At 35.0% G+C, this 23,016-nt stretch overlaps 1 protein-coding gene, 2 long non-coding RNA genes and 5 other non-coding genes across 13 annotated transcripts; 3 read left to right on the forward strand and 5 right to left on the reverse strand.

Annotated features, from left to right (window-relative positions):
- Nucleotides 1–1,601: 1,601 nt before the first annotated feature.
- On the forward strand, nucleotides 1,602–5,038 carry LOC110618629 (GDSL esterase/lipase CPRD49). 2 transcript variants are annotated; one of them, XM_021761804.2, is made up of 7 exons: nucleotides 1,602–1,971; nucleotides 2,359–2,436; nucleotides 2,899–3,039; nucleotides 3,589–3,665; nucleotides 3,760–3,909; nucleotides 4,619–4,676; nucleotides 4,768–5,038. In XM_021761804.2, exons 1-7 carry the CDS (start codon nucleotides 1,861–1,863, stop codon nucleotides 4,786–4,788), a joined length of 636 nt encoding a protein of 211 aa, XP_021617496.1. In that variant the 5' UTR covers nucleotides 1,602–1,860; the 3' UTR covers nucleotides 4,789–5,038. The 2 variants fall into 2 exon arrangements, with proteins under 2 accessions (XP_021617496.1, XP_021617495.1); XM_021761803.2 differs by having other exon boundaries at nucleotides 1,606–1,971; nucleotides 4,619–5,038.
- Nucleotides 5,039–5,597: 559 nt separating this feature from the next.
- LOC122724268 lies at nucleotides 5,598–5,760 on the reverse strand. The gene has a single exon (XR_006351532.1). It is a non-coding gene; the product is annotated as a U1 spliceosomal RNA (small nuclear RNA).
- Nucleotides 5,761–10,013: 4,253 nt separating this feature from the next.
- LOC110618887 lies at nucleotides 10,014–12,771 on the forward strand. The gene is made up of 2 exons (XR_002488586.2): nucleotides 10,014–10,480; nucleotides 11,269–12,771. It is a non-coding gene; the product is annotated as an uncharacterized LOC110618887 (long non-coding RNA).
- Nucleotides 10,327–10,488, reverse strand: LOC122724269. Its single transcript, XR_006351533.1, has one exon. It is a non-coding gene; the product is annotated as a U1 spliceosomal RNA (small nuclear RNA).
- Nucleotides 12,772–13,728: 957 nt separating the features above from the next.
- Nucleotides 13,729–22,116, forward strand: LOC110618532. Of its 5 annotated transcripts, none has more exons than XR_006351300.1 (5): nucleotides 13,729–15,152; nucleotides 15,516–17,516; nucleotides 18,295–18,386; nucleotides 21,514–21,633; nucleotides 21,722–22,116. It is a non-coding gene; the product is annotated as an uncharacterized LOC110618532 (long non-coding RNA). The 5 variants fall into 5 exon arrangements; XR_006351302.1 differs by having other exon boundaries at nucleotides 15,516–15,706; nucleotides 15,806–17,516; nucleotides 21,514–22,116; XR_006351303.1 differs by having other exon boundaries at nucleotides 15,516–15,706; nucleotides 16,190–17,516; nucleotides 21,514–22,116.
- On the reverse strand, nucleotides 14,058–14,219 carry LOC122724267. The gene has a single exon (XR_006351531.1). It is a non-coding gene; the product is annotated as a U1 spliceosomal RNA (small nuclear RNA).
- On the reverse strand, nucleotides 17,363–17,524 carry LOC122724265. Its single transcript, XR_006351529.1, has one exon. It is a non-coding gene; the product is annotated as a U1 spliceosomal RNA (small nuclear RNA).
- Nucleotides 22,117–22,592: 476 nt separating the features above from the next.
- LOC122724271 lies at nucleotides 22,593–22,753 on the reverse strand. The gene has a single exon (XR_006351535.1). It is a non-coding gene; the product is annotated as a U1 spliceosomal RNA (small nuclear RNA).
- Nucleotides 22,754–23,016: the final 263 nt, after the last annotated feature.

Raw genomic sequence — 23,016 nt, forward strand, 5'->3', positions numbered from 1 at the left:
ATATGAGCTTTCTATTCTATTATTGTTCACTGAAAAAACCAACTGCAGTGCATCATATTCAACAATAATATGGTGTATACCATGCTCCTTCAACCATGTTAACGCTTTACATAAAGCCAAAGCTTCTGAAATCAGTGGTAAATATTTTCTATCAAGATAAATCATATCACCATGCATGAAACATCATTGCGAGTCCCTTAACAACCAACCAAGACTAACACCAGCAACATTCACCGGCACTGCTGCATCAATGTTATATTTGACAAAATGAATAGATTTAGACTACACAGCTGTTATAGACCCAACTGAGAAATAAAAGAGACATTTTGAACTTTATCAGCAACTAACCAATTTGTGTAAAAAAAATGGCGAAAGTGTAAACATCCAAGGCAGAATTCAATTTCTGTTGCCATACAATACTCCTATTAGACCATAAGCCTCAAAGCATCATGAAACTCTTTGCAATATGATCATCATCCTGATTGGCGAGAAGAGTAGCTACCAAATAAGAAACGGAACTCTCTGAATTAGAAATGGGCATCCTACCATACTTCACACTTGACAAGCCAACGGGCAAGTTAAAAATAGATGGGATGTTGTTTCATTTATTAACCCACATACATCACAATCAGATGGAACATCGACTGCACGAGCACGAAGAAAAACGCGAACAGGAATCACATCATGACAGAGCCGCCACACAAAATCTAAAACTTTACGTGGAACACTAATCTTCCAAAATTTACGCCACAAAAATATAGTAAATAGAGAGACGACAACATCACCACCTGACGACTAGATACAGTCCAATACCCACTTTTCACAAAATAAGGCCATGATCATGTTCCCAACCACATCCAAGAATCTTCACAATCAAACCTACCTAATTGAATTTTCTTAATCAGCTCCACATCCCTAATTTCGAACATACTTGTAATCTGCTCCATATTCCAAGATCTAGAACTTGGGAGAAACAAGTCCTTAATTCTCAAAATTTCCAAACCTAGAGGTGCCATTGTAGATATAAATGGACTTACAGGGTCTGGCAGCCAAGGATCAGTCCAAACAAAAGCACCATCAGCAATATGACGACAAACACTCAACCACAGAATAAACTTCACTTCCTAAATACTTCTCCTAACTATAGCTTGGATTTGCACGCAATTCAGCATCCAAAAAATAAGTACAAAGAAAATATTTTGCTCTCAAGGAGCTAAAAACTTACATTTTAAAGTTTTAGAGAATTTAAAATATTGTACTGAAACAAAAATAATAAAATAACAAATTTTAATAATAAACTAACAAATTTTTATCATATAAAAATATTTTTATTATTAAAAATTAATATTATATTAAATAATGATTTATTATAACTCTCGGTAACATTATCAAAATTTAATTCATCTAAAATTTTGAATTGAATTTATACGAATTTATATATATATTTTTTTAGCCAATCGGCCATGATTAGATTTTACATGAAAACTACTAATTTTAAAATATTTTTAAAAAATACTTAGTATATAAATTTATAATAGAATATAATGATACACAATAATGTACACATGGATGGTGAAATTGCAATAAATGAAAGTTGCACAAAAAAAAGCTATCAGCCAAAAGCCTTTTTAATTTTTTTTTTCCTCTTTCAATGGTCCATTGTGCAGCCGAGTCCTTCATTTGGAGCTACAAACCTGCAACAGATCTCAACTCTCCAACGTTGGATTCTTCTTTGAGGAAGTTGTTGGAGCGCTCATCTCGTTTGCAATTTCATTAGAGAAAGCGAGTTTGCTTGTGTGAAACAGAGCAAGCAAGCGAAGAAAAGCGAGTTTTCTTGAGAATCGAGTGAGAGATATAGAAATGGTGGGACCAACAAGACCACAGTTCGTGCTCTTTGGATCCTCCATTGTCCAGCTTAGCTTCAGCCATGGCGGTTGGGGCTCCATTCTCACAGATATCTACGCTCGCAAAGTATTTTTGTTTTCTCTGTTCTGTTTATAATTTGATTCTATATCGTCTCTATATGAATGTATTGTGTTTGGTTAATCTATTGGTTTACTTCATCTTTACTCATGGTGTGAAATCGAGGGTCTCCATTAGTTTATTGGGTAAAATAGAGAAGGTCAGAAGGGCCGAAGCTCTGGGGGTTGACTCTGAACAGAGTTTTCCAATGTTGTGGTAATGACCCAAATGCTTATTTGGGTAAATTTGATCCTTAAATATTAGCTCCTGTGGAAGTACTGGGCTGTCACCAACTCACATTTTCACAATATTTTTCCTGTAATATTATTCTATGCAGTTTTTTTTTTTGGTTAGTTCTATTTACCAATCTTATTTTTTGGCTGCACTTGATCACAGGCGGACATAGTGTTGCGAGGGTACTATGGATGGAACTCAAGACTTGCTGTTGAGGTCTTGGATAAAATTTTTCCAAAGGTATCCTTTGCTGCAAAAGATTGTATCAACAAATTTTCCAGTGTGGTTGCAGATATCTGTCTGTAATTTGCAAGTTTTTATCCATTGGAAGTATATTTGAATAGAGTAATCTTGATTGTATAATATAAATTTTAGTAAAGATCGGCCTTTTGCATCAATATATAAGTAGTCTTGAAAGGATCATACATGATTACTTAAATTTGTTGCTTACCTTTTACTTGTCAAATTTATAGAAAATCTTTCATTGAACATGGAACTTGTGATTTTGTTTGCATTTGTGATGTGAAGTTATTGCTTGAAAATGTTCTTCTTTAGCACCGTAAGTGTTCATTTTCTTTCTTTATTGGTTTTCTTCCATTCTTTTGGTTACATGTTATACAAAAAGATTATCAGTACCTTTAAATGGTTTTAGCTATTTTGCAACTATCTGAGGCAGTTTTTCTTGGTTTTCTCACAATGTAGGATGCCGCTGTACAGCCTGCTTTGGTGATAGTCTATTTTGGTGGTAATGATTCCATGGGGCCTCACTCATCTGGTCTGGGTCCTCATGTACCACTTCCTGAGTATAAAGACAATATGAAAAAGATTGCAGTTCATCTCAAGGTTCTATCTTCTCTTAAATATGACCATCAAACTACATTTAGAAAGCAAAGATATATTCTTTTCAAAGCATTTATACTTTACATAGATTCAGCCATAGCAATGAGATTTATGCCATACTTAAGAGCACTCCATTGTCCACAATAACACTTTTATCTGATTATGGGACCACCCATTTACATACTTCTTTTATCATCTCTTTCAATGGGGAAACTACTACGAATAAATTATACCTTTTCCTTTTTAAGTTTCTGTGCAAAAATTTCCATTTTGTTGAATGATAGACTAAATTTCCATAATATCTCATCTTCTCTGTGGTAACTTGATTGAGACTGAACTAGCTTCATTTAAAGAGAATGGGAAAACATAGATTGAAAATTTTTCTCTCGTCCAGCTCTTTTATACCAATACGCACTTAATTTTATCTTTCATGGATCCTGGATTAATTCTTTATGTTCAAGTCTTCTTTCACAGTATCAATTAATGTGTGATCTTGTATGAACTTTTCCAAGAAGAATATGTGATGTTTATTCTTATATCTTTGAAAATTAGAGCCTCTCTGACACCACACGCACAATTTTTCTGAGCTGTCCTCCAGTCGATGAGGAGAGGGTTCGGTCAAGTACAAGGTTATGTAATTCATGTCCAAGTATTTGCGTTCATTTTTTTTTTCTCATCATCAATAAATATAAAATCGTGAATCAATTTTTTCTCTTGAATCAGTCCAATATTTAGTGAGTTAGTGCGGACAAATGAGTTATGCCGAAAGTATTCAGAAGCATGTATAGAGCTATGCCAGGAAATTGGTGTGAAAGTTGTTGATCTTTTCTCTGCACTTCAAAAAAGAAGTGACTGGACAACTGCATGTTTTACGTAAGTTTTCTGAGACATTTCTATATCTTGGTTTTGCAATTACAATTGAGGTGAAACATATTTCTGGGTGAAACTACTTTATATAAGGTTGCCATGTTTTGTACTTCTCACGTGCATGATTTGTCTGGCTTTTATTGATAGAAGGTGTGATAGTTTTGCCTTTTTTTGGCTCGGTTAATCCTTGACTTGACTCCTTGGATTAATGGTCCAACGCTACTAGGTTACCATTGTGAAACATTATGCTTGAACATGTTTTGTTTACAATGATAAATGAAATGCATGACCATTATTGCTGGTCATATTAGTTTCTTGTATGATTTTTAGCTCAGGGAATTTGGTTTATGTTTTCTAGTTCTCTCTTAGTATATATTTAATTCAATTGGCTTTGTTCACGAACGAGAGTATGCTCAAGCCGAGCAAGCTCTAGGCTCATCTCCAGGTCATATGTGGTTATCACAATCCATTATAGTAGTCAGTTCAGCTTCAGGGATGAATTATTCTTTTGTGAAGCAGTGAAGGCATAGAAAAACATAATTCATTTGAGAAATGTTTAAAATAAGCATGAAATTCAAAACCAAGGTCTAGTGAGAGAGCTATATGTTATTATTTTTTAATGTGATGTCTGCCAAGATGTATCCTCCTTAAGCTGATTTTGCAGTTCTTTGTCAAGGCTTCAAATTTTACTACTTTTGACATTTTTTTTTTTCAGGGATGGAATTCATTTAGCTGCTGAAGGAAGCAAAATAGTTGTGGAGGAGATACTGAAGGTATTGAATGAAGCTGAGTGGAGTCCATCTCTTCACTGGAAATCCATGCCCACTGAATTTTCAGAGGACTCACAATATTATCTTGTTGCAGCCAATGGAAAAACAACACTGAATCCCTCTGACTGGACATTTCACAGGGAAACTCAATGGAAATAGGTGGCAGTACTATTTTTATCCCCATGTTTTTTCCCACCTGGATTAGGAATTTAAGAAGGGTTAATCTTTACAAGAATCAAACATGAAAATTTGGAAAAAAAAATGGTGGGGGTTCTCAGGAATCCATAGAGAAATGAACTTGGAACGTTTATTGCAATTCAATCTTGTAAAGCTTTTACGAATTTATTTTTATTTTGGAGTTTCTATTAGTTCTTGTATAGCAGTCCCATTTTAGTGACAAATATGAACCCAAGTCTCTTAAAGGATTTATTGAAAATTTACCCACTGATTGTCAGAATTTAATTCAACCGATTTTTTTATTATTATTTTATTTGAAATAAAAAAATTTCAATTTTAACTTAAAAACTTTTCATTTGAAAAGAAAATTGAAATTTTAGATGATTCTATAAGAATATATTTTATTTTATTTTTCAAAGTGAATCATGCAATCGAAGCAGACACACCAAAAAGCAGAACTGTACAATCGTATAAACATACATAAAAAAAAAATATATATTTTTTTTTATGTAAAAAAGAAAATAAACTTGGACTGTAAAATAAACATGTTTTTAAAATTTTTTTTTTATGTAAAAAAAATAAACGAGAGAGCATCTGAACATCAATATAAACTTGGACTGAAAAAGTAGGGGCCTTGCTAAACACTCAAGCAAATTCGCCAGGAATCAGTTCTGTTTCCCTGCAAACCATGAAACAATGCAAACTACAAAGCACTTGAAGATCCAACGAAATTTGCACTGAAGATTGATAGGGGCCGCGCGAACGCAGGCCCCAACTACCACAAATTACGACATAGGCTCTCCCAACTTGGGGAGACCTTAGACCAGCACCCCTCCTAAAGTGCAATGGAAGTCACTGACCTAGACCATGGGCCTTCATGATCACCCATTGACCCTGTCCAGGTAAGTATGTTGCATGATGCTTCTCGCTTCTTATTTATAGCTGTCAGACGTCACTCTTTCTTGAATTTCTTCGATGTGGGGTTGCAGCTTTCCTTCACTTCACGCTCTTGTATTTATGCAAATGGTCTTTCTTTCTATTTTACCCATTTCTTCCGGTTTTAATAAACTTAAATGTAGTTTTTATTTGGTTGTTTCTGTTGCAATCTTATTTTGGATGCAATCGATCACAGGCACCCATAGTTTTGCAATGGAATTCAAGGCCTGCTGTTGAGGTCCTGAATGTATTAATGATGTATCCCTTGGCTGTAAAAGATTATATCTCCAATTTTTCCAGTGTGGTTGCAGATATCTGTCTAAAATTTGTGAATTCTTATGCATTGAAATATATTTGAACAGACAAATCTTGCTTGTCTGTTGAAAATTGCAGTAAAGAACGGCCATTTGCATAATTAGTCTAGAAAGGATTGTACATGATGGCTTTAAATTTGTTGGCTTACCTAATTAATTAGTTGTCAAATTCATAAAAATTTCTTTGTTGAAAATGGAACTTGTGATTTTATTTGCATTTGTGATATAAGGTTAATGCTTGAAAATCAAACTTGGTAAGTACAACATCAAGAGAATTGGGCAGCACCAGTGTGTGTTTTATTTTTTATAACTTTTGGATCCAGTGCTCAACGGATGAAGGACACATGGCACAGGAAATGTGTTGGAATACATAAGCCATGTTTTTATTCACAAGTATATACCATATCAAATACTTTTCATCTTTAAATATATTTTTTTTACCATCATTTGGTATCACAGCCATCATATATGCCAACAAGAAATATTGCCACTCCATTTCCACACACTTTCAATGGAGAAAATTTTAATTATTGGAGCAGCAGATTCAAAATTTAGTTGAAAGCATTCGACTTATGGAGTCTAATCGAAAAGGGTTAATTGAATCCGAAAATGAAGGAGCATTAATGTGATATTCAGCTATTTGGTGTGAGACTCGATAAATTACCAATTCAATTGGTAATATATAAATCCTGATTTAATATTACTAAATAACTTGAGTTAATCATTTTGAGCATCCTTAATATAGTGAAAACCAATAAAATAAGGAAAGAAGGGGTTGAGGACAAGGTTATATTAAGAACAAAAGTGCAGAAATCGAAGTAATTGTGAAGAAACTTTGTTGATATATGCATATGACAGGTAAATCATGAAGAAAGGTTATTATTTATATATGCATAGTGATGCATGCACTATATCAAAGGGAAATCAGGTTATCTTGTTTTATTGCTGCTGATCAAAATATTTTCAAGTTGTGGCGTGATAGATTTGCGCATTTGAATTATGAAAGTTTGAAATTGTTATCAACAAAAGAGATGGTTAAAGGGCTGCTCAAAATTGACAAAGTTGAAGAGGTTTGTAAACCATGTCAACTTGAAAAAGCAACACAGGAATCCATTTCCAAAAAAATAATGTTGGAGAGATATTTACGGAAAAATGCCTATTGAGTCCTTTGGTGGCCGTTGGTATTTTATTACCTTCATTCACGATTAGATTAGAAAATTGTGGATTTATTTCCTCAAAGAAAAATCACAAGCATTTCAGGCTTTCAAAGATTTCAAAGCTGAAGTGGAGAATTATACTGGGCTTCATATTAAAACTTTGAGAATGGATCGGGGTGGTAAATATATTGCAAATGAAGTAGAGAATTATTTCAGAGAATAAGGCATCAAGCATGAGTTGACAGCTGATTTTACACCGCAATAAAATGATGTAAGTGAAAGAAAAAATAGAACCATTATTGAAAGTATGAGATGTTTGTTGAAAAAAAAATTGCCAAATAAGTTTTGGACAGAGGCAATTTCTTGTGCATGCTATTTTATTAATTGTTCTCCAACAAAGTACCTGAATAATTATACACCACATGAAGTATAGTATGGAAGAAAACCAGACATTCAACATTTAAAAGTGTTTGGAAGCGTTGCTTATTCACTTATTCCACAAGCATAAGAGAAAGATGACAAGTCAGAAAAATGTATTTTTGTTGGATACAGTAAAAAAAAGCAAAGCATACAAGTTGTATAATCCTAAAACAAAGAAAATTGTGATAAGTAGAGATGTTCATTTTGATAAAGCTCAAAACTTCAATGATGAGAAAGGCAAGGAAATGGACATAGCTTCAAATGATTATGAAATATTGGAAGAAGAAAGTCAATTGGGATCTCCATCAACAACTCCTCCAAGAAAAATGAGAAATATGCAAGAGCTGTTAGACTCAACAGAGCTTATTGAGTATGATGATACTATATTTTTTGCTTTCTTTGCAGAAGAAGATCCAATTTCTTTTGATCAAGTAAATAAGGAAGAGGTAGGGAGAAAAGTAATGAAAGAGGAGATCAATGCCATTGAAAAAAAAAAAAAAAACTTGGGTACTTACTCAGCTTCCCCCACAGAAGAAATCCATTGGTGTTAAATGAGTGTACAAGACAAGAATAAATGCTGACAGTTTTATTAACAAACACAAAGCGAGACTTGTAACTGAGGGATATAAGCAAAAAGAAGGGAAAGATTTTACTGAAGTGTTTGCTCCTGTATCAAGACTCGATACTATTCATTTAACGATTTCTCTCGCTGCACAGAATAATTAAAAGATTTTTCAAATAGACGTAAAATCTGCGTTCTTGAATGGTATACTTAAAGGAGGATGTCTACTTTGATCAACCACCCGATTTTATTAAGAAAGGAGAAGAATATAAAGTTTATGAATGGATGAAAGTTTTGTACGGGTTAAACCAATCTCCGAGAGCTTAGTATGATTGCATAAATTCTTATTTTGAGAAAAATTGATTTCAGAAATGTCCATTGGAACATACACTCTACATCAAATTCAATGCGGCAGGAGGCTTCATTTTTGTAAGTCTTTATGTTGATGATCTATTTTTTACTATTAATGCTTTAAAGTTGCTGAATGATTTCAAACTTTCGATGAAGAATGAATTTGAAATGACCGATTTGGGTGAATTACATCATTTTCTTAAGATTGAAGTTATTAAATCCAAGAATGAAATTTTTATCACTCAAGAGAGTTATGCAAGAGAAATTTTAAAAAAATTTGGAATGGAGAATGCAAAACATGTTTCAACCCCTTGCATTACAGGATTGAAATTAAGCAAAAAGGGTGAAGGGAAATTGTTTCACTCAATTGTTTTTCAAAGCTTAGTTGGAAACTTAATATATTTGACAGCAATGAGACTTGATATAATGTATGGTGTAAGTTTGATGAGCAGGTTCATGGAGAAACTGTTTTTTAATCATTGGGAGACTGTCAAAAGAATTCTCAAATATATGAAAAGAATACTTGATTATGGTATTTTTTATCAAGCAGATGTTATTATTGATCTTGTGGGTTATATTGATAGTGTTGATGATAGCAAAAGCACCTCCGATTATATTTTTAGTTTGGAAACTGGAGCAATAGCATGGAGTTCGAAGAAGCAACTATTTGATTTTGTGACGATAGTTTAGTCATCTCAATATTAAAAAATCCAGTACTTCATGAAAAGACCAAACATATTCGTATTAAGTACCATTTTTTACTTAGTGGGATTGTATTCACAAAAATTACTGCTAGCATTAGAGTAAAGAGCAAGGTTGATTTAGGAGAGGCATCGTTGGAATAATAAACCAAAATTGATTTTTTTAATTTATTTTTTAAATAATTTATCATTCAAAATTTTATTTGTCAGAAAAAAATTTGTCTGAATTATTTGCCTTTCCAAAATACTTCACATTTAAATTAAAATTTTTCACCATATAAATATTTGAAAAATTTTATACTCTTTCTACATAGGATTATTTATTTCTATTCTCACAACTTATTTAAAGCAAACTATTTTTGTAACACCACACACATCATCAAACTATTTTTATAACACCACACGGATCATTTTTGGGAGCTGTTCTCAGTTGATGAGGAGGGTTTGATCAGGCAGAAGGCTAAGTAAAAAAAATTGCAATTATTGAGGTCCAGAAGAAAAAAAAGAATAATAGTTAATTTTGTAATAGTTACAACGTAACCACTAATTTTGTTAATAATGTTTAATATAACTCATGCAATATAAGATTTAAGCTTGTATAGCTGCAGGTGTTTATTTTCTCTATGTGAATGGAAAATATAAATTGAATTTCATGTTACTGCACATTGTTACAGTAAATTCGAATTTAGGGCATATATATAATTGCATGAACACAGTATAGCAAGTTCCTTAATTTTTTCCAATGCACTTCGAAATTTCAAGGAAACATAATATATCAAAATTTAATCACATTAAAACAAACGACGAAAGCAAGAATTTTATATTTAAGCTCTCATTTAACCCTTTGGTTGAAAGGAGCAAAACGGAGCCGGGGGGCATATAGAAGCTTGAGCTTCGAATCCATTTAACAGAAACATTTAAGTAATCCAGATAGAAGATGTTGACAGCAAGTGGAAAAAGACGGTCAGGAACTCGATTGTCTGAAAGCATATCGGTAATCAGATGAACTTCGGAACAACTTTGGTATGAGATTTGGTAGGGGCCGCGCGAACGCTGGCCCCCTCTGGCACAAATTACGACGTAGGCTCTCCCAACTAGGGGAGACCTTAGACCAGCACCCCTCCTAAGTGCAATGGAGGTCACTGACCTAGGCCATGGGCCTTCCTGATCACCCATTGACCCCGTCCAGGTAAGTATGTTGCCTCTTGCTTCTAGCTTCTGATTTATAGGCATGGCACTTCACTATCCCTTGTATTTTTCGATGTGGGTTTTTTGCTTTCATTTTGTTTCAGATTTAGCTCCATTTTTATTCACCATTCTGAACACCGTCAAATTGCCTTTAGATTCATTCCTAAGCTGTAAAGGTTCAGAATCTGGCCATTTACTGCTGCAAAATTTAAATCACTATTAAAATAAAAATCACTATTTTCGTTTTCTTTTTCTTTACTAGAAATTTTAATTATTCATTGATTGCAGCTGAGACATGTTCAATGAGTTTTTTTCCAATTCAATTGAGTTCTTAAAATTCTGGATTCGTTATTGCTTTAGAAATAGAAATCATTAGTTAATAGCTCATGAATTGCTTGTCAAATTGCCTCAATTGAGAGAAGTTAATTTCTCTTGTGTGAGAACATGTTTGCAAAACTATATGCATGTGAAAGTGGGAGCATTGGGAGCATAAAGTGCTAACTACATGGTGTTTATCCGCCAATGTCCTTTGAAAAAAAGAAATCCGTCAATTTCCAGCCTGTTCATTGATTGCATATCTTCAGATTTCAGATATTGAATTGCTGAAGAGAGCACGCACAAAGAATGAGAAATTACTATGTTGATGATTGAGAAATTACTACGATGTTGATGATATTCTTGTGTAGAAGAGCTCATTGCGATTGCCTTGATCTTTATTTGAATAAGCCCAAATATCAATGCACTTAGATTAAGCCGTAATTGATTCTTGCTTTCGGTTTGTCCTGGTAGCATTTCACGGGGCAGTGAATGGACTGAAAGAGGATTTGTTCCACTGAAATGAGCATGGAGGGAAAGGCCGAATTGGAGGGAGAAGTGTGGATTGTAGTATGTTTTCATATACGTACTCTTCAATGTAGTTTCAGGTTGAACGAGGTTCAAAGGTAGAGCTTCCTTCTGCATTTGAGGCAAGCTGTGTCGATGAGTGTTCCTGCCTGCTTCAATCCAAACTAATAGTCCTAAGGGATCTGGATGCCACTGTTCTGTTTCATATATAGAGTGAGGGGAAGGGTGATGTTATGAAGTGATTGTATTGACACTCCTTCAAGCTCCTCGAAGTATGGTGCTCGTAGGACTATGGGGATGGCTAAACGATCCAAGGAGCAAAATTGCCCAAGTAATGAAGGGACGGGCCAATCGGTAGGAAGAAATACCAAAGGGGTACTGGATTGGCCTATGTTGCCAAGAGGGTAATTCTATCAGCAGTGGGCGTTGGTGGCGGCTAGCTAGCGCACAGGCAGTTGATGGAGCGTGGTAGGCCTATGGGAAGGGCCTGTACCAACTGGACCTGCAGGATGCGCAAGAGTTGCGAGGCACGCAGGGGCTGCGAGATGCGCAGGGGACGTGGGGCACTGTGGCGACAGGCCTGCGGAACGCCTACTGGCGCGGGGCATGCAACAAGTGCACGACACGCAGGATGCACATGTGCTGCTGTGGAGCGCACAAGGCAGGCATGCACAGGGAGCACGCCAGTATCGCCGAGGGGCATGCGCTGGTAGGCCTACAAATCGAGGTTCGAGTGTGCGAGCTACAGTAAGGCGGTGCAAGGCCGGACATGCTAAAAGGCGCGAGAAGCTTCTAGAAGGACTTGGGGCACGCCGAAAGTCGCCAGGGAAGTCTAGTTGGCCAATGAAGGTTCCAGATTGGCCTAGAATTGGCTAGTGGCATCCGGGGCAGTCAGGGGGCAGCCAAACCAGTCCAGAAGCTTCCAAAAACTTGCTGGGCAACAGGTTCTCTCCAACCAAGAGAGTCCCACGAGTTGGCTGGCCAGCAAATCTAGAATTCTCCCCAGAATGTGAAATTATAATTTAGTCCCTGAAACTTTTGGAAGGGGAATTCTGGCTACAAATTGGAGAGTGCATTTCCACCGCAAGTTGAGGAGGTGGAATGCATATAAATAGGGGTGTTGGGCCATTTGGACAGCAACATGTGAGAGTCATACTTGTGAGTTCTCTTGTAAACTTGTGAGACATTCTTGTGAGAGTTTTGAGTGGTACTTGTACATAGCTTAGCTTTGTATTCTCACATACATTTGGTTGGGGAAAGCATTATGCCTCCAACTCTCACTTAGAACAAATCCTCTTCCAGTCCATTCACTGCCTGGTGAAATGCTACCGGGACAAACAAATATTGTAGTAACCCCAAAGCTTCCGAGTTTTGAGTGGTACTTGTACATAGCTTAGCAATATGTGGTGTTTGTTCTTATATATTTGAAATTAGAGCTCTCTTCTGACACCACACCCATCATTTTTCTGAGATGTTTTCAGTTGACGAGGAGGGACTTGTTGAGAGGATTCATGTTGGAGTCCTGCAAGCCCTCGTCATAAGTGGTTATCACTTATTTACATAAATCCTGAACAAAGATTAGCCATTACAGTCAGTGCAGCTTCATGGAGGAAATTGATTCTCTTGCGGCGCGGCGAAGACTGTTATTGATTTGAAAATTGTTTAGTACAGTTGAACATTTTTCCAGGGTGGGAATTCATTTAGCTGCTGAAGGAAGCAAATAATTGCGGATGAGATACTGAGCGGAAGCTGAGTGGAGTCCATCTCTACTCTGGAACTGAATTTCCAGATGACTCCCCATATTTTCCAGTTGCTGTCAATGGAAAAACAACAGAAAATCCCTGTCTTTCCCACTTTAAGCAGGAATTTCACAGGAGTTGATTTCACAAAATCAAACATGAGAACTGGGGAAAAGAAATGAACCAGGACATTTACACTAATCAATCTAATGTGATAAACCTTTTAATATAACTTATGAAATATTAGATTTAAGCTTGTATAGTTGAAGGTGTTTATTGTGTCTAGGAGAATGGAAAATATAAATTAAATTTCATGTTACTGCACATTGTTACAGTAAATTCAAATTTAAGGCATAAATATAATTGCATAAACACAGTATAGCAAATTATATATATATATAATAAAGTTAAAGATACAAGATTTACTTGCCTCGGATGACGCATGGCAAGAAGAAAGAAATAAAAAATTACTACTTTTAGTACGAAATGAACAAATTTCTTAATTAAAACTTCTTATAAGGTTTTGTTTATTTACATAAAATAATTTATATTTAGAAAATATTCTATAAAAAATATTTTTGGTGAAAAATATTTTTTTTACAAAAATTTATTTTTATTATTTAATTTTAATTTAAAAAATAAAATTTATATATAGAAGTGTAAAAAAAAGTTCTAAAAAATATATTTTTTAATTATTTTTCTTAAAATTACTTATTTTTTCACCTTAATTACACTACATGTTTTTCGAAATTTCAAGAAAAACAAATGCATCCAAATATAACAAAATCATGAACTTTAAATTTTAGCTCACTTTAAAAGGAGCATAACGGAGTCGGGTGCATGTAGAAGATTGGGCTTGGAATCCGTTTAACATAAACGTAAAGAGATACAAAGAAAACTGGAGCAGAATCCAATAGACAGTTCTCCCTTGTCCTCTTAAGTAAGGAGAAAGTAAACCGGTAGATGAAAACGAAAAGTAATTTGAACTGAAGATTGGTAGGGGCCGCGCGAACGCAGGCCCCCTCTGCAACAAATTATGACGTAGGCTCTCCCAACTTGGGGAGACCTTAGACCAGCACCCCTCCTAAGTGCAATGGAGGTCACTGACCTAGGCCATGGGCCTTCTTGATCACCCATTGACCCCGTCCAGGTAAGTATGTTGTTTGTTGCTTCTCGCTTCTAATATATAGCTGTCAGACTTCACTCTGTCTTTCATTTCTTCGATGTGGGATTGTAGCTTTCTTTCAGTTTCAGACACTGCTTCATTTTATCCCCCCCTTTCTGAACACCTTCAAATTGCCTATTGACATCAATTCGTCCCCGAGCTGTGAAGGTTCTTAACATGAATCTGCATGTTAATGAGAAGATTGATGACTGATTCAATTTGATGTGTTCATGAGAAGTTGGGAACCATAGCCCATAGCAAGGTTTTGCTTCATTTCAGTAGAATCATACGTTTTTAGTTGAGTGATATCTACGTAATGCACAGTTTTGTCATTTGTGTTGAGTTTCACTGTAAAAAAAGCTGATTTTTTTACACACATTTCAAATATTTCTTTTCATCTTCTTGTAAAACAAAAACGGGGAGGAAACTATTTAATAATGAGATAATTTAAAAATTTTATCATGGGATGATAATAATTTTGAGTATTTTTGTAGTGTTTGATTTGTTTAAATTTTATTAAGATGAATTCAGGTTGTGTGTAATTGGACTTTAAGATGAGTTTGAATGAAAAACTAATAATTTTTATGTTAGAATACTGAATATATGATTTAAATATTTAAAATATAAATTATAATTAATAATTTTTATATAAATTATATAAGAATGGAGACATGTATAGGTAATTTATGATGAATTTTAGTTAAATTTATGCATATTTAAATTATGATTAAATTTATGCTGCAGTTATTCTGCTTTTTTTTTTTTGCCATGCCTTTTACAGCATTTGAAATGCCCTCAAAGGGCTATGCACTACAGGGGGAGTTTGAGATCATATGCGACTAACCAGCCCAACTGGAGGCTGTTGTTGCCATCTTTAGTGTCACTGGCCACAGCCTACAACCCAACAGCAGCAAAAGAATATTCAGGTAGAATTCTCTATTTTATTTTTATCTACCAAAAAGTTTTAATCAATCATTGGTTGGAGCTGAGATCTGGTCACTGTGCTTATTTTTCCAATTCAATTGAGGTCTTCAAATAGATGTTTGATTCTGGATTTGTTATGGCTTTAGAAATAGAAATCAGTAGTTGATAGTTCATGAATTGCTTGACAAATTGCATCAATCAAGCATAGTTCATTGAAGAATCCGTTTACCAAACTATACGCAAGTGTTGATTCAAGTGGGTGTATAAATTATTAATTATATTGTTTTTCTCTGTCAATTACATTCTGAACATTGATTACATATACAAATTCACTTAATTTAACCATATCTGATTCTTGCTTTCAGTTTGATGGTATTCTTATGGAAGAAGAAGAGATTATGCGACGAATGGAGTGAACATGAATGAAAACATTAAAGAAGGATATGTAAGTACTAACGAATGGGCATAGAGAGAAAGGGAGATTTGGGAGGGAGAAATGTGGAACGTAATAACTATGTTTCCTTCGATGTGGTTTTAGGTGGAACAAGGTTCAAAGGTAGAGCTCCCTTTCTGGCTTGCTTATGAGCCGTCTTAAGGCAACGTTTGTCATTTATAATAATCTGGTCCTAAAGCATTCTTTTGTTTCATATTATAGCGTGAGTAGAAGGGAGAGGCATGACTGCATAATGGTTTGTATGCCCTAATGAATGGATTTGGTCAGTGGATTATGGGATTCAATTGATTTTATTTTCTAATATAATTGTCTACTCATTTAATTCCCTGTTGATAACATATGTTTTTTTGTTATTATATGTTAGTGTAGTGATTTAGGATTAGACCAGCTTATGTCAACTAACTTTGTTAAAGACTTGAAGTTCTCTAAGGAGGGTGCTTTTTACGCACAGAGTGATAATGGACTTCCTTTAGAATCATCTGAGGTGTAGGTCACAGCAATGTCGTTCCATCTAGAAGTATATTAAAATGGTTTTTTCTTTTTTCAATTTTGTCTTTTTTATTGACAATTTATTAGCCTCAACAGGACCCGGTTGGAAATTCATGTTGATGCTTTGTGGACCCAGTGTTATCTAATTCCTTACCCTATTGCATGGCTTCCAATATGCACGGTCTAAAATGAACAAGTATCTCCTGGTCATGAGTGGTTATCACTGGATGGATGAATCTCTTGTTTCTCATACTTGAACAAAGATTAGCCATTATGGTCAATTCAGCTTCATGGATGAAATTGATTCTTTTGTGAAGGAGTGAAGATGATTATTGATTAGATAATTGTACAAAATGGTTGAACTTTTTTCCGGGTTTATAATGCATTTAGCTGCTGAATGGAGCAAAATAGTTATGGAGGAGATGCTGAAGGAAGCTGAGTGGAGTATATCTCTCTCCTGGAAGTCCCATTGCTGCTGAATTTCCAGAGCTCCCCGTGTTATCTTAGCTGCTGCCAATGGAAAAACAACACAAAGTGCATCTGAGTGGACATTTCACAGGGAAATTCAATGGGAATGAGTGGCAGTACCATTTTTATCAATATGTTTTTCACACTTCGGGTGGGAATTTGAGAGGAGTTCATTTTAAAAAATCAAACATGAAAACTAGGGAATAGAAGTTGGGGGTTGGTCAGGAATCCATGGAGAAAAATGAACTAGTATACTTTTTCTAATTCAATCTTGTAAAGTGTTTTTATGAACCTCATTTTATTTTCAATTATATTATAATTTGTATAGCAGTCTCTTGTTAGCGACAAATATGAAACTTAGTCTCATTTGCCTTGGCATAGAAATTGAAAAATCTCTCAAAGAGGTTTGATTGAACACTTGAAAGCAACAACCAAGAAGCATGAAAATATGTAAAATTTACGATTAGTCAACTTTTCAATCCTCCGAACCACCATAAACTTTATATTTCTAAAGGGATCACAATGCTGTAGATAACACATTTGAAGCCACTGTATTATTATAACAAAAGATTAGAAACTCCAAATTTAAACTCTGATAGAGCTCTTTTGTTGCAACGAGTATAATAAAGTCCGGGCTAAATAAAGTCTTGGGCTAAAACTATGTTTAATCAACAAAAAGGAGCAACGCTGGCAGAACGTCTGAAAAGCTTGAAAGAAATCGAACCAACTGGTTCAGTCCTGCTGCGAACCAGAAAAAAGGAGTTCAGCTGAACCTACATGAAAATGTTTGCACTGAAGATAGTAGGGGCCGCGCGAACGCAGGCCCCCTCTGCAACAAATTATGACGTAGGCTCTCCCAACTTGGGGAGACCTTAGAACAGCACCCCTCCTAAGTGCAATGGAGGTCACTGACCTAGGCCATGGGCCTTCTTGATCACCCATTGACCCCGTCCAGGTAAGTATGTTGTTTGTTTCTTCTCGCTTCTAATTTATAGCTGTCAGACTTCACTCTGTCTTGCATTTCTTCGATGTGGGATTGTAGCTTTCCTTCAGTTTCAGAGAGTGTTTAATTTTTTTCCCCTTTCTGAACACCTTCAAATTGCCTATTGACATCAATTCGTCTCCGAGCTGCGAAGGTTCTCAATCTGAACCTGCATGTTAATGAGAAGATTGATGACTCTGTCATTCAATATGATGTGTTCATGAGAAGTTGGGAGTCATAGCTATAACAACGTTCTTTTTCGTTTTAATAGAATCATATGATTTTAATTGAGTGATTTCTACGTAATGCCCTATTTTATGTTGAGTTTCACTGCAGAAAAAGCTGATTCTTTTTTAAACACATTTCAAATATTTTCCTTTCATCTTCTTGTAAAACATCAACGGGCAGGAAATTATTTAATAAATAAGATAATTTAAAAATTTTATCATGTGATGATAATAATTTTGAGTATTTTTATGATGTTTGGTTGGTTTAAAAGGATGTGTATAATTGAATTGGAGATAAGTTTGAATGAATATATATATATATATATATATATTAGAATATTGTTATATATGATTTGAGCATTTTATAGGATTATTAAAATTTTGAAATATAAATTATAACTAATAATTTTTTTTTTATATAAAGTATACAAGAATTTGAGAGATGTATAGGTTATTTATGATGAATTTTGGTTAAATTTCTGATAAATTTAGATATTTAAATAATTGATTAAATTCAAGTTCAGGTGTAATTATTTTTGCAAAATTGTCCTGCTTGTTGCCATCTCTAGTGCCACTGGCAGAGCCTACAACCCAAGAGCAGCAAAAGAATATTCAGGTAAAATTCTCTATTTTATTTTTATCTACTAAAAAGTTTTAATCAATGAGCTGAGATCTGGTCACTATGCTTATTTTTCCAATTCAATTGAATTCTTCAAATTGGTGTTTGATTCTGGATTTGTTATGGCTTTAGAAATAGAAATCACTACTTGATAGCTCATGAATTGCTCGACAAATTGCCTCAAACAAGAAAAGTTCATTCTCGTGTATGCAGAACCTGTTTGCGAAACTATACACAAGTTTTTATTAAAGTGGGTGTATAAAGTATTAATATATCGTGTTTCTCGGTCAATTTGCGGCCCGGGCATTGATTGCATATCCACATTTACTTAATTCAACCAAAACTGATTCTTGCATTCAGTTTGATGGTATTCTTGTGGAAGAAGAGATCATGCAATGAATGGAGTGAAAATGAATGAAAACATTGGAGAAGGATATGTAAGTTCTAAGGGGATGGGCATAGAAAGAAAGGGAGATCAGTTGGAGGGAGAAATGTGGTATGTAATAACTGTGTTCCTTCAGTGTAGTTTTCAGGTGGAACAAGGTTTAAAGGTAGAGCACCCTTTCTGGCTTGCTCATGAGCTACATTCAAGGTTTTGTCATATTACAATAATAATGGTCTAAATACCATTCTTTTGTTTCATATTATAGAGTGAGCAGAGAGGAGAAGCATTACTGCGTGATGGTTTGGATTCTCTTATGAAGGATTTTGGTCTGTGGATGATGGATTTCACTTGCATTTGTTTTCTAACATCATTCTTTATTGAATTTCTTCTTACCATATATTCTTTTGTTATTATACGTTAGTGTAGTGACTTAGGACTAGAACTTAATAGCCTCATGTCAACTACCTCTGCTAAAGACTTGAAGTGCTCCAAGGAGGGTGCTTCTTTAACCTTGTCAATCAACTTCATTTTGGATTAGATAGAGCAACACACATAGTGATAGTGGAATTCCTTTAAAATTGTAGATCATAGCAATGTCATTCTATCTAGAAGTATATTAAAATGTTTTTTTTTTCTTTTAAATTTTCTCTTGTTTTTCTTGTTTTATTGACAATTTATTAGCCTCACCAGGACCCGGTTGGAATTTCAGGCTTATGCTGTACTTGTGGATCTAGTGTTACCTTATTCCTTACCCTACTGAATGGCTTCCAGTATGCACGGTCTAAAATGTGATATGCTTGCACGCTAGAACATGGAAATTGCTTGTTTAAATTTTTTATTTCTCTTTGATCTGGTGATTCTATTTAAATGGGAAATTAGCTAGTGATTTCAAATGTTTAGTTACTCTAAAAACTTCGTATCTTTTACCAACAAGGTTTATTTAATTAGAATAGTTTTCTTTATCTCTATTATGGCTTTCCTAAATAAGTTGCATTCTAATCCTTAAATTTTAAATGTAAACTTCTGAGTATTAAGTTTGCCATAACAATATGTTTCAATAGGCTAAAATCGTCAAAAAGTGTCCTAATTAAGTTTATTTTCTGTCATACTTGGGGAAGTGCAATATCCTTTATTTATACTTAACATGCAAATTAAAGTGAACTATAAATTAACATGGAAAGGATGTAAGATCTTGCTGTGATCTCAGAGAGATTTTTTTTCAATTCATACAAATTTAAAAATAAATTTATCAACTCAAACAGAATCCGAAAATATTTTCGGATTCTGTGTGTCAAAGGAGCATGTTCGGTAATCATGTTGGTGTCGAACAATGAGGTGGTTTTACACCATTGGTGTCGAACTGTCAGCACAGCAGCTTGTTCGACACCAATGATGTCGAACAATGTGGTCCACATGGTAGGTAAACACCATTAGTGTTGAACAACCCATTGTTCGACACCAATGTTGTCGAACTAGCATGTTCTGCCGAATATGCTCTTTTGACACACAGAATCCGAAAATATTTTTGGATTCTGCGTGAATTGATAAATTATTTTTTAAATTTGCATAAATTAAAAAAAATCTCGAGCTCAGAAGCAAATTAGCTCCTCTGTGAGTCTCTTTGCCCTCTCATTCATATCTCTATACTATCTGCTTCTGATGTGTTCTTGATGTGCTTGCTGTTGGACATCTATAACTGACTTTGTCTCTTTTTTTTTTCCTTTTTGCCCTTTTTACTGCTTTCAATTTGATTTATATCAGCATGAGGGAAGAATTTGCTTTACCGTTGTCATTTTGTAGTATTTGAAATGTAGCTTCATATTTCACTAGCATTGAACATATGAATTATTTGGATGGGGCATAACTCTATTTTTCTTTTTTCCAGTACACAGACATGATTCCTATTGTAGTCATTTTAGCTTCTCAAAATCACCTAGGAGTTTTGGATTGCGCAAATTGTAGCCAAAGGCTAAAGCGGATCCTACCAAGCTTGCATTTTAAGGTCCAAAAGCTGAATGAAATGCCAATAGGCTTACTCTTACAAAGGATTGGACCCATCTTTTTGAACAAAATAGATTATTATAACATTGCCATTATACCCTTTTCGGTAGACTTGTAAACGTATGCTATGCTAATTGAATATGACTAAATATTTATATTAGCCGAGAACTGGCACTGGATTATGTTATGAGATCCAAAATTGAGGTAAATCAATTGAGGTTAAGCTTATCTTTTCTGCATGGCCAAAGTATTTATATTATCAGGCTTGCTTCTTTCGTTGCAGTGAAAATTAGAGCCTCTCTGACACCATACACGTCATTGTTCTGAGCTGTTCTCAGTTAATGAGGACAGAGTTTGATCAGGCAAAAGACTATCAGATCCGTATCTCATATTTTTGCTTTCATTTTTTTACCCTGATCACTAAATACCTAAGCAGAAATCATTTGATTTTCTTAAATCAGTGGAATTTTTAATTAGTGTGCTAGTATGAACAAATGAATTGTGCCAGAGCTATTCAGTAGCCTGTATAGAGCTATGCCAGGAAATGGATGTGGAGGTTGTCGATTCTTTTTTCTGCACTTTGGCAACTGCATGATTTGCATAAGTTTTCTGGTACATTTCTGTATCTTGTTTTTGCGGTTAGTTAAGGTATCACATACAGGAAATTTGTGAGCTTTTATTGATAGTATAGACGTGTCCTGGCCATAGTTAAGCAAGTTTTTTTTTTTTCTTTTGCAGTAATCACATGCATGAAATTAATCTCTAGACGTGTCTCCTGGTCGTGCGTGGTTATCACTAGATGGACGAATCTCTTGTTTCTCATACCCTCAACAAAGATTACCAATTATAGCAATTCAGGTTCATGGATGAGATTGATCCTTTTGTGAAGCAGTGAAGATGATTATTGATTTGATAATTGTATGAAAATGGTTGAACTTTTTTCCAGGTTTGTAATGCATTTAGCTGCTGAATGGAGCAAAATAGTTATGGAGAAAATGCTGAAGGAAGCTGAGCGGAGTGCATATCTATCCTGCAAGTCCCATTGCTGCTGAATTTCTAGAGGACTCATGTTATTTAGCTGCTGCCAATGGAAAAACAACCTCTGAGTGGACATTTCACAGGGAAATTCAATGGGAATGGATGGCAGTACCGTTTTTATCAATACGTTTTTCCCAGTTGGAGAAGGAATTTGAGAGGAGTTGAGTTTACAAAATCAAACATGAAAACTAGGAACAAGTTGTGAGTTGGTCAGGAATCCATGGAGAAAAATTAACTAGGATACTTGCCTGTAAAGTGTTTATGGACCTCATTTTATTTCCAATTCTATTATTTTTGTATAGCAGTCCCTTTCATACTGACAAATATGAAAACCCAATCTCACCTCCTTGCATAGAAATGGAAAACCTCTGGAAGAGGGCTGATTGAACACTTACAAGCAAGGACATGAATATGTGTAAAATTTACCATAACTTTCAATCCTCCGAACCACCAAAAACTATATTTCCATATAGATAATGCAGACTAGAAAACACATTTGAAGCCACTGTATTATTATAACAAAAATATTAACTTCAAATTTAAGCTCTGATAGAGCTCTTTTGTTGCAACGAGTATAATAAAATCCAGGCTAAATAAAAGCCTTGGGCTAAAAATACGTCTTCCTAACGCACAAAAAGGAGCAATGCCGGTACAATGTCTGAAAAGCTTGAAAGTAGAACAAATCGAACCAATCAGCTTTCTCCTGCTGTAATGTAAACCAGAGGAAAAGAAACTCAACTGAGAGAGTGACTTGCAAAAATAATTGCGTTAAAGATTGGTAAGGGCCGCGCGAACGCAGGCCCCCTCTGCCACAAATTATGACGTAGGCTCTCCCAACTTGGGGAGACCTTAGACCAGCACCCCTCCTGAGTGCAATGGAGGTCACTGACCTAGGCCATAGGCCTTCCTGATCACCCATCAACCCCGTCCAGGTAAGTATATCGGTCAAGCGTTCTCGCTTCTGATTTATAGCTGTCAGACTTCACTCTGTCTCGCGTTTCTTCAATGTGGGATTGTAGCTCTCCTTCAGTTTACAGATGGTGCTTCATTTTTTTTCCCCTTTCTGAACACCGTCAAATTGCCTATTGACAGTGATGAGCTGTGAAGCTTCTTAATCTGAACCTGCATGTTGATGAGAAGATTGATGACTCTGTGATTCGATTTGATGTGTTCATGAGAAGTTGGGATAGCCATAACAAGATT

The sequence above is a fragment of the Manihot esculenta genome, chromosome 7 (genome assembly GCF_001659605.2).
Source record: "Manihot esculenta cultivar AM560-2 chromosome 7, M.esculenta_v8, whole genome shotgun sequence".
Classification (NCBI taxonomy): domain Eukaryota; kingdom Viridiplantae; phylum Streptophyta; class Magnoliopsida; order Malpighiales; family Euphorbiaceae; genus Manihot; species Manihot esculenta.

Bases quoted from the DNA above. Each gene is read 5' to 3' on its own strand.
- LOC110618629 (XM_021761803.2), top strand. From the start codon at position 1,861: ATGGTGGGACCAACAAGACCACAGTTCGTGCTCTTTGGATCCTCCATT. The intron at 3,666-3,759 runs GTTATGTAATTC...CTCTTGAATCAG, and splicing joins AGGGTTCGGTCAAGTACAAG to TCCAATATTTAGTGAGTTAG. The intron at 3,910-4,618 runs GTAAGTTTTCTG...TTTTTTTTTCAG, and splicing joins TGGACAACTGCATGTTTTAC to GGATGGAATTCATTTAGCTG.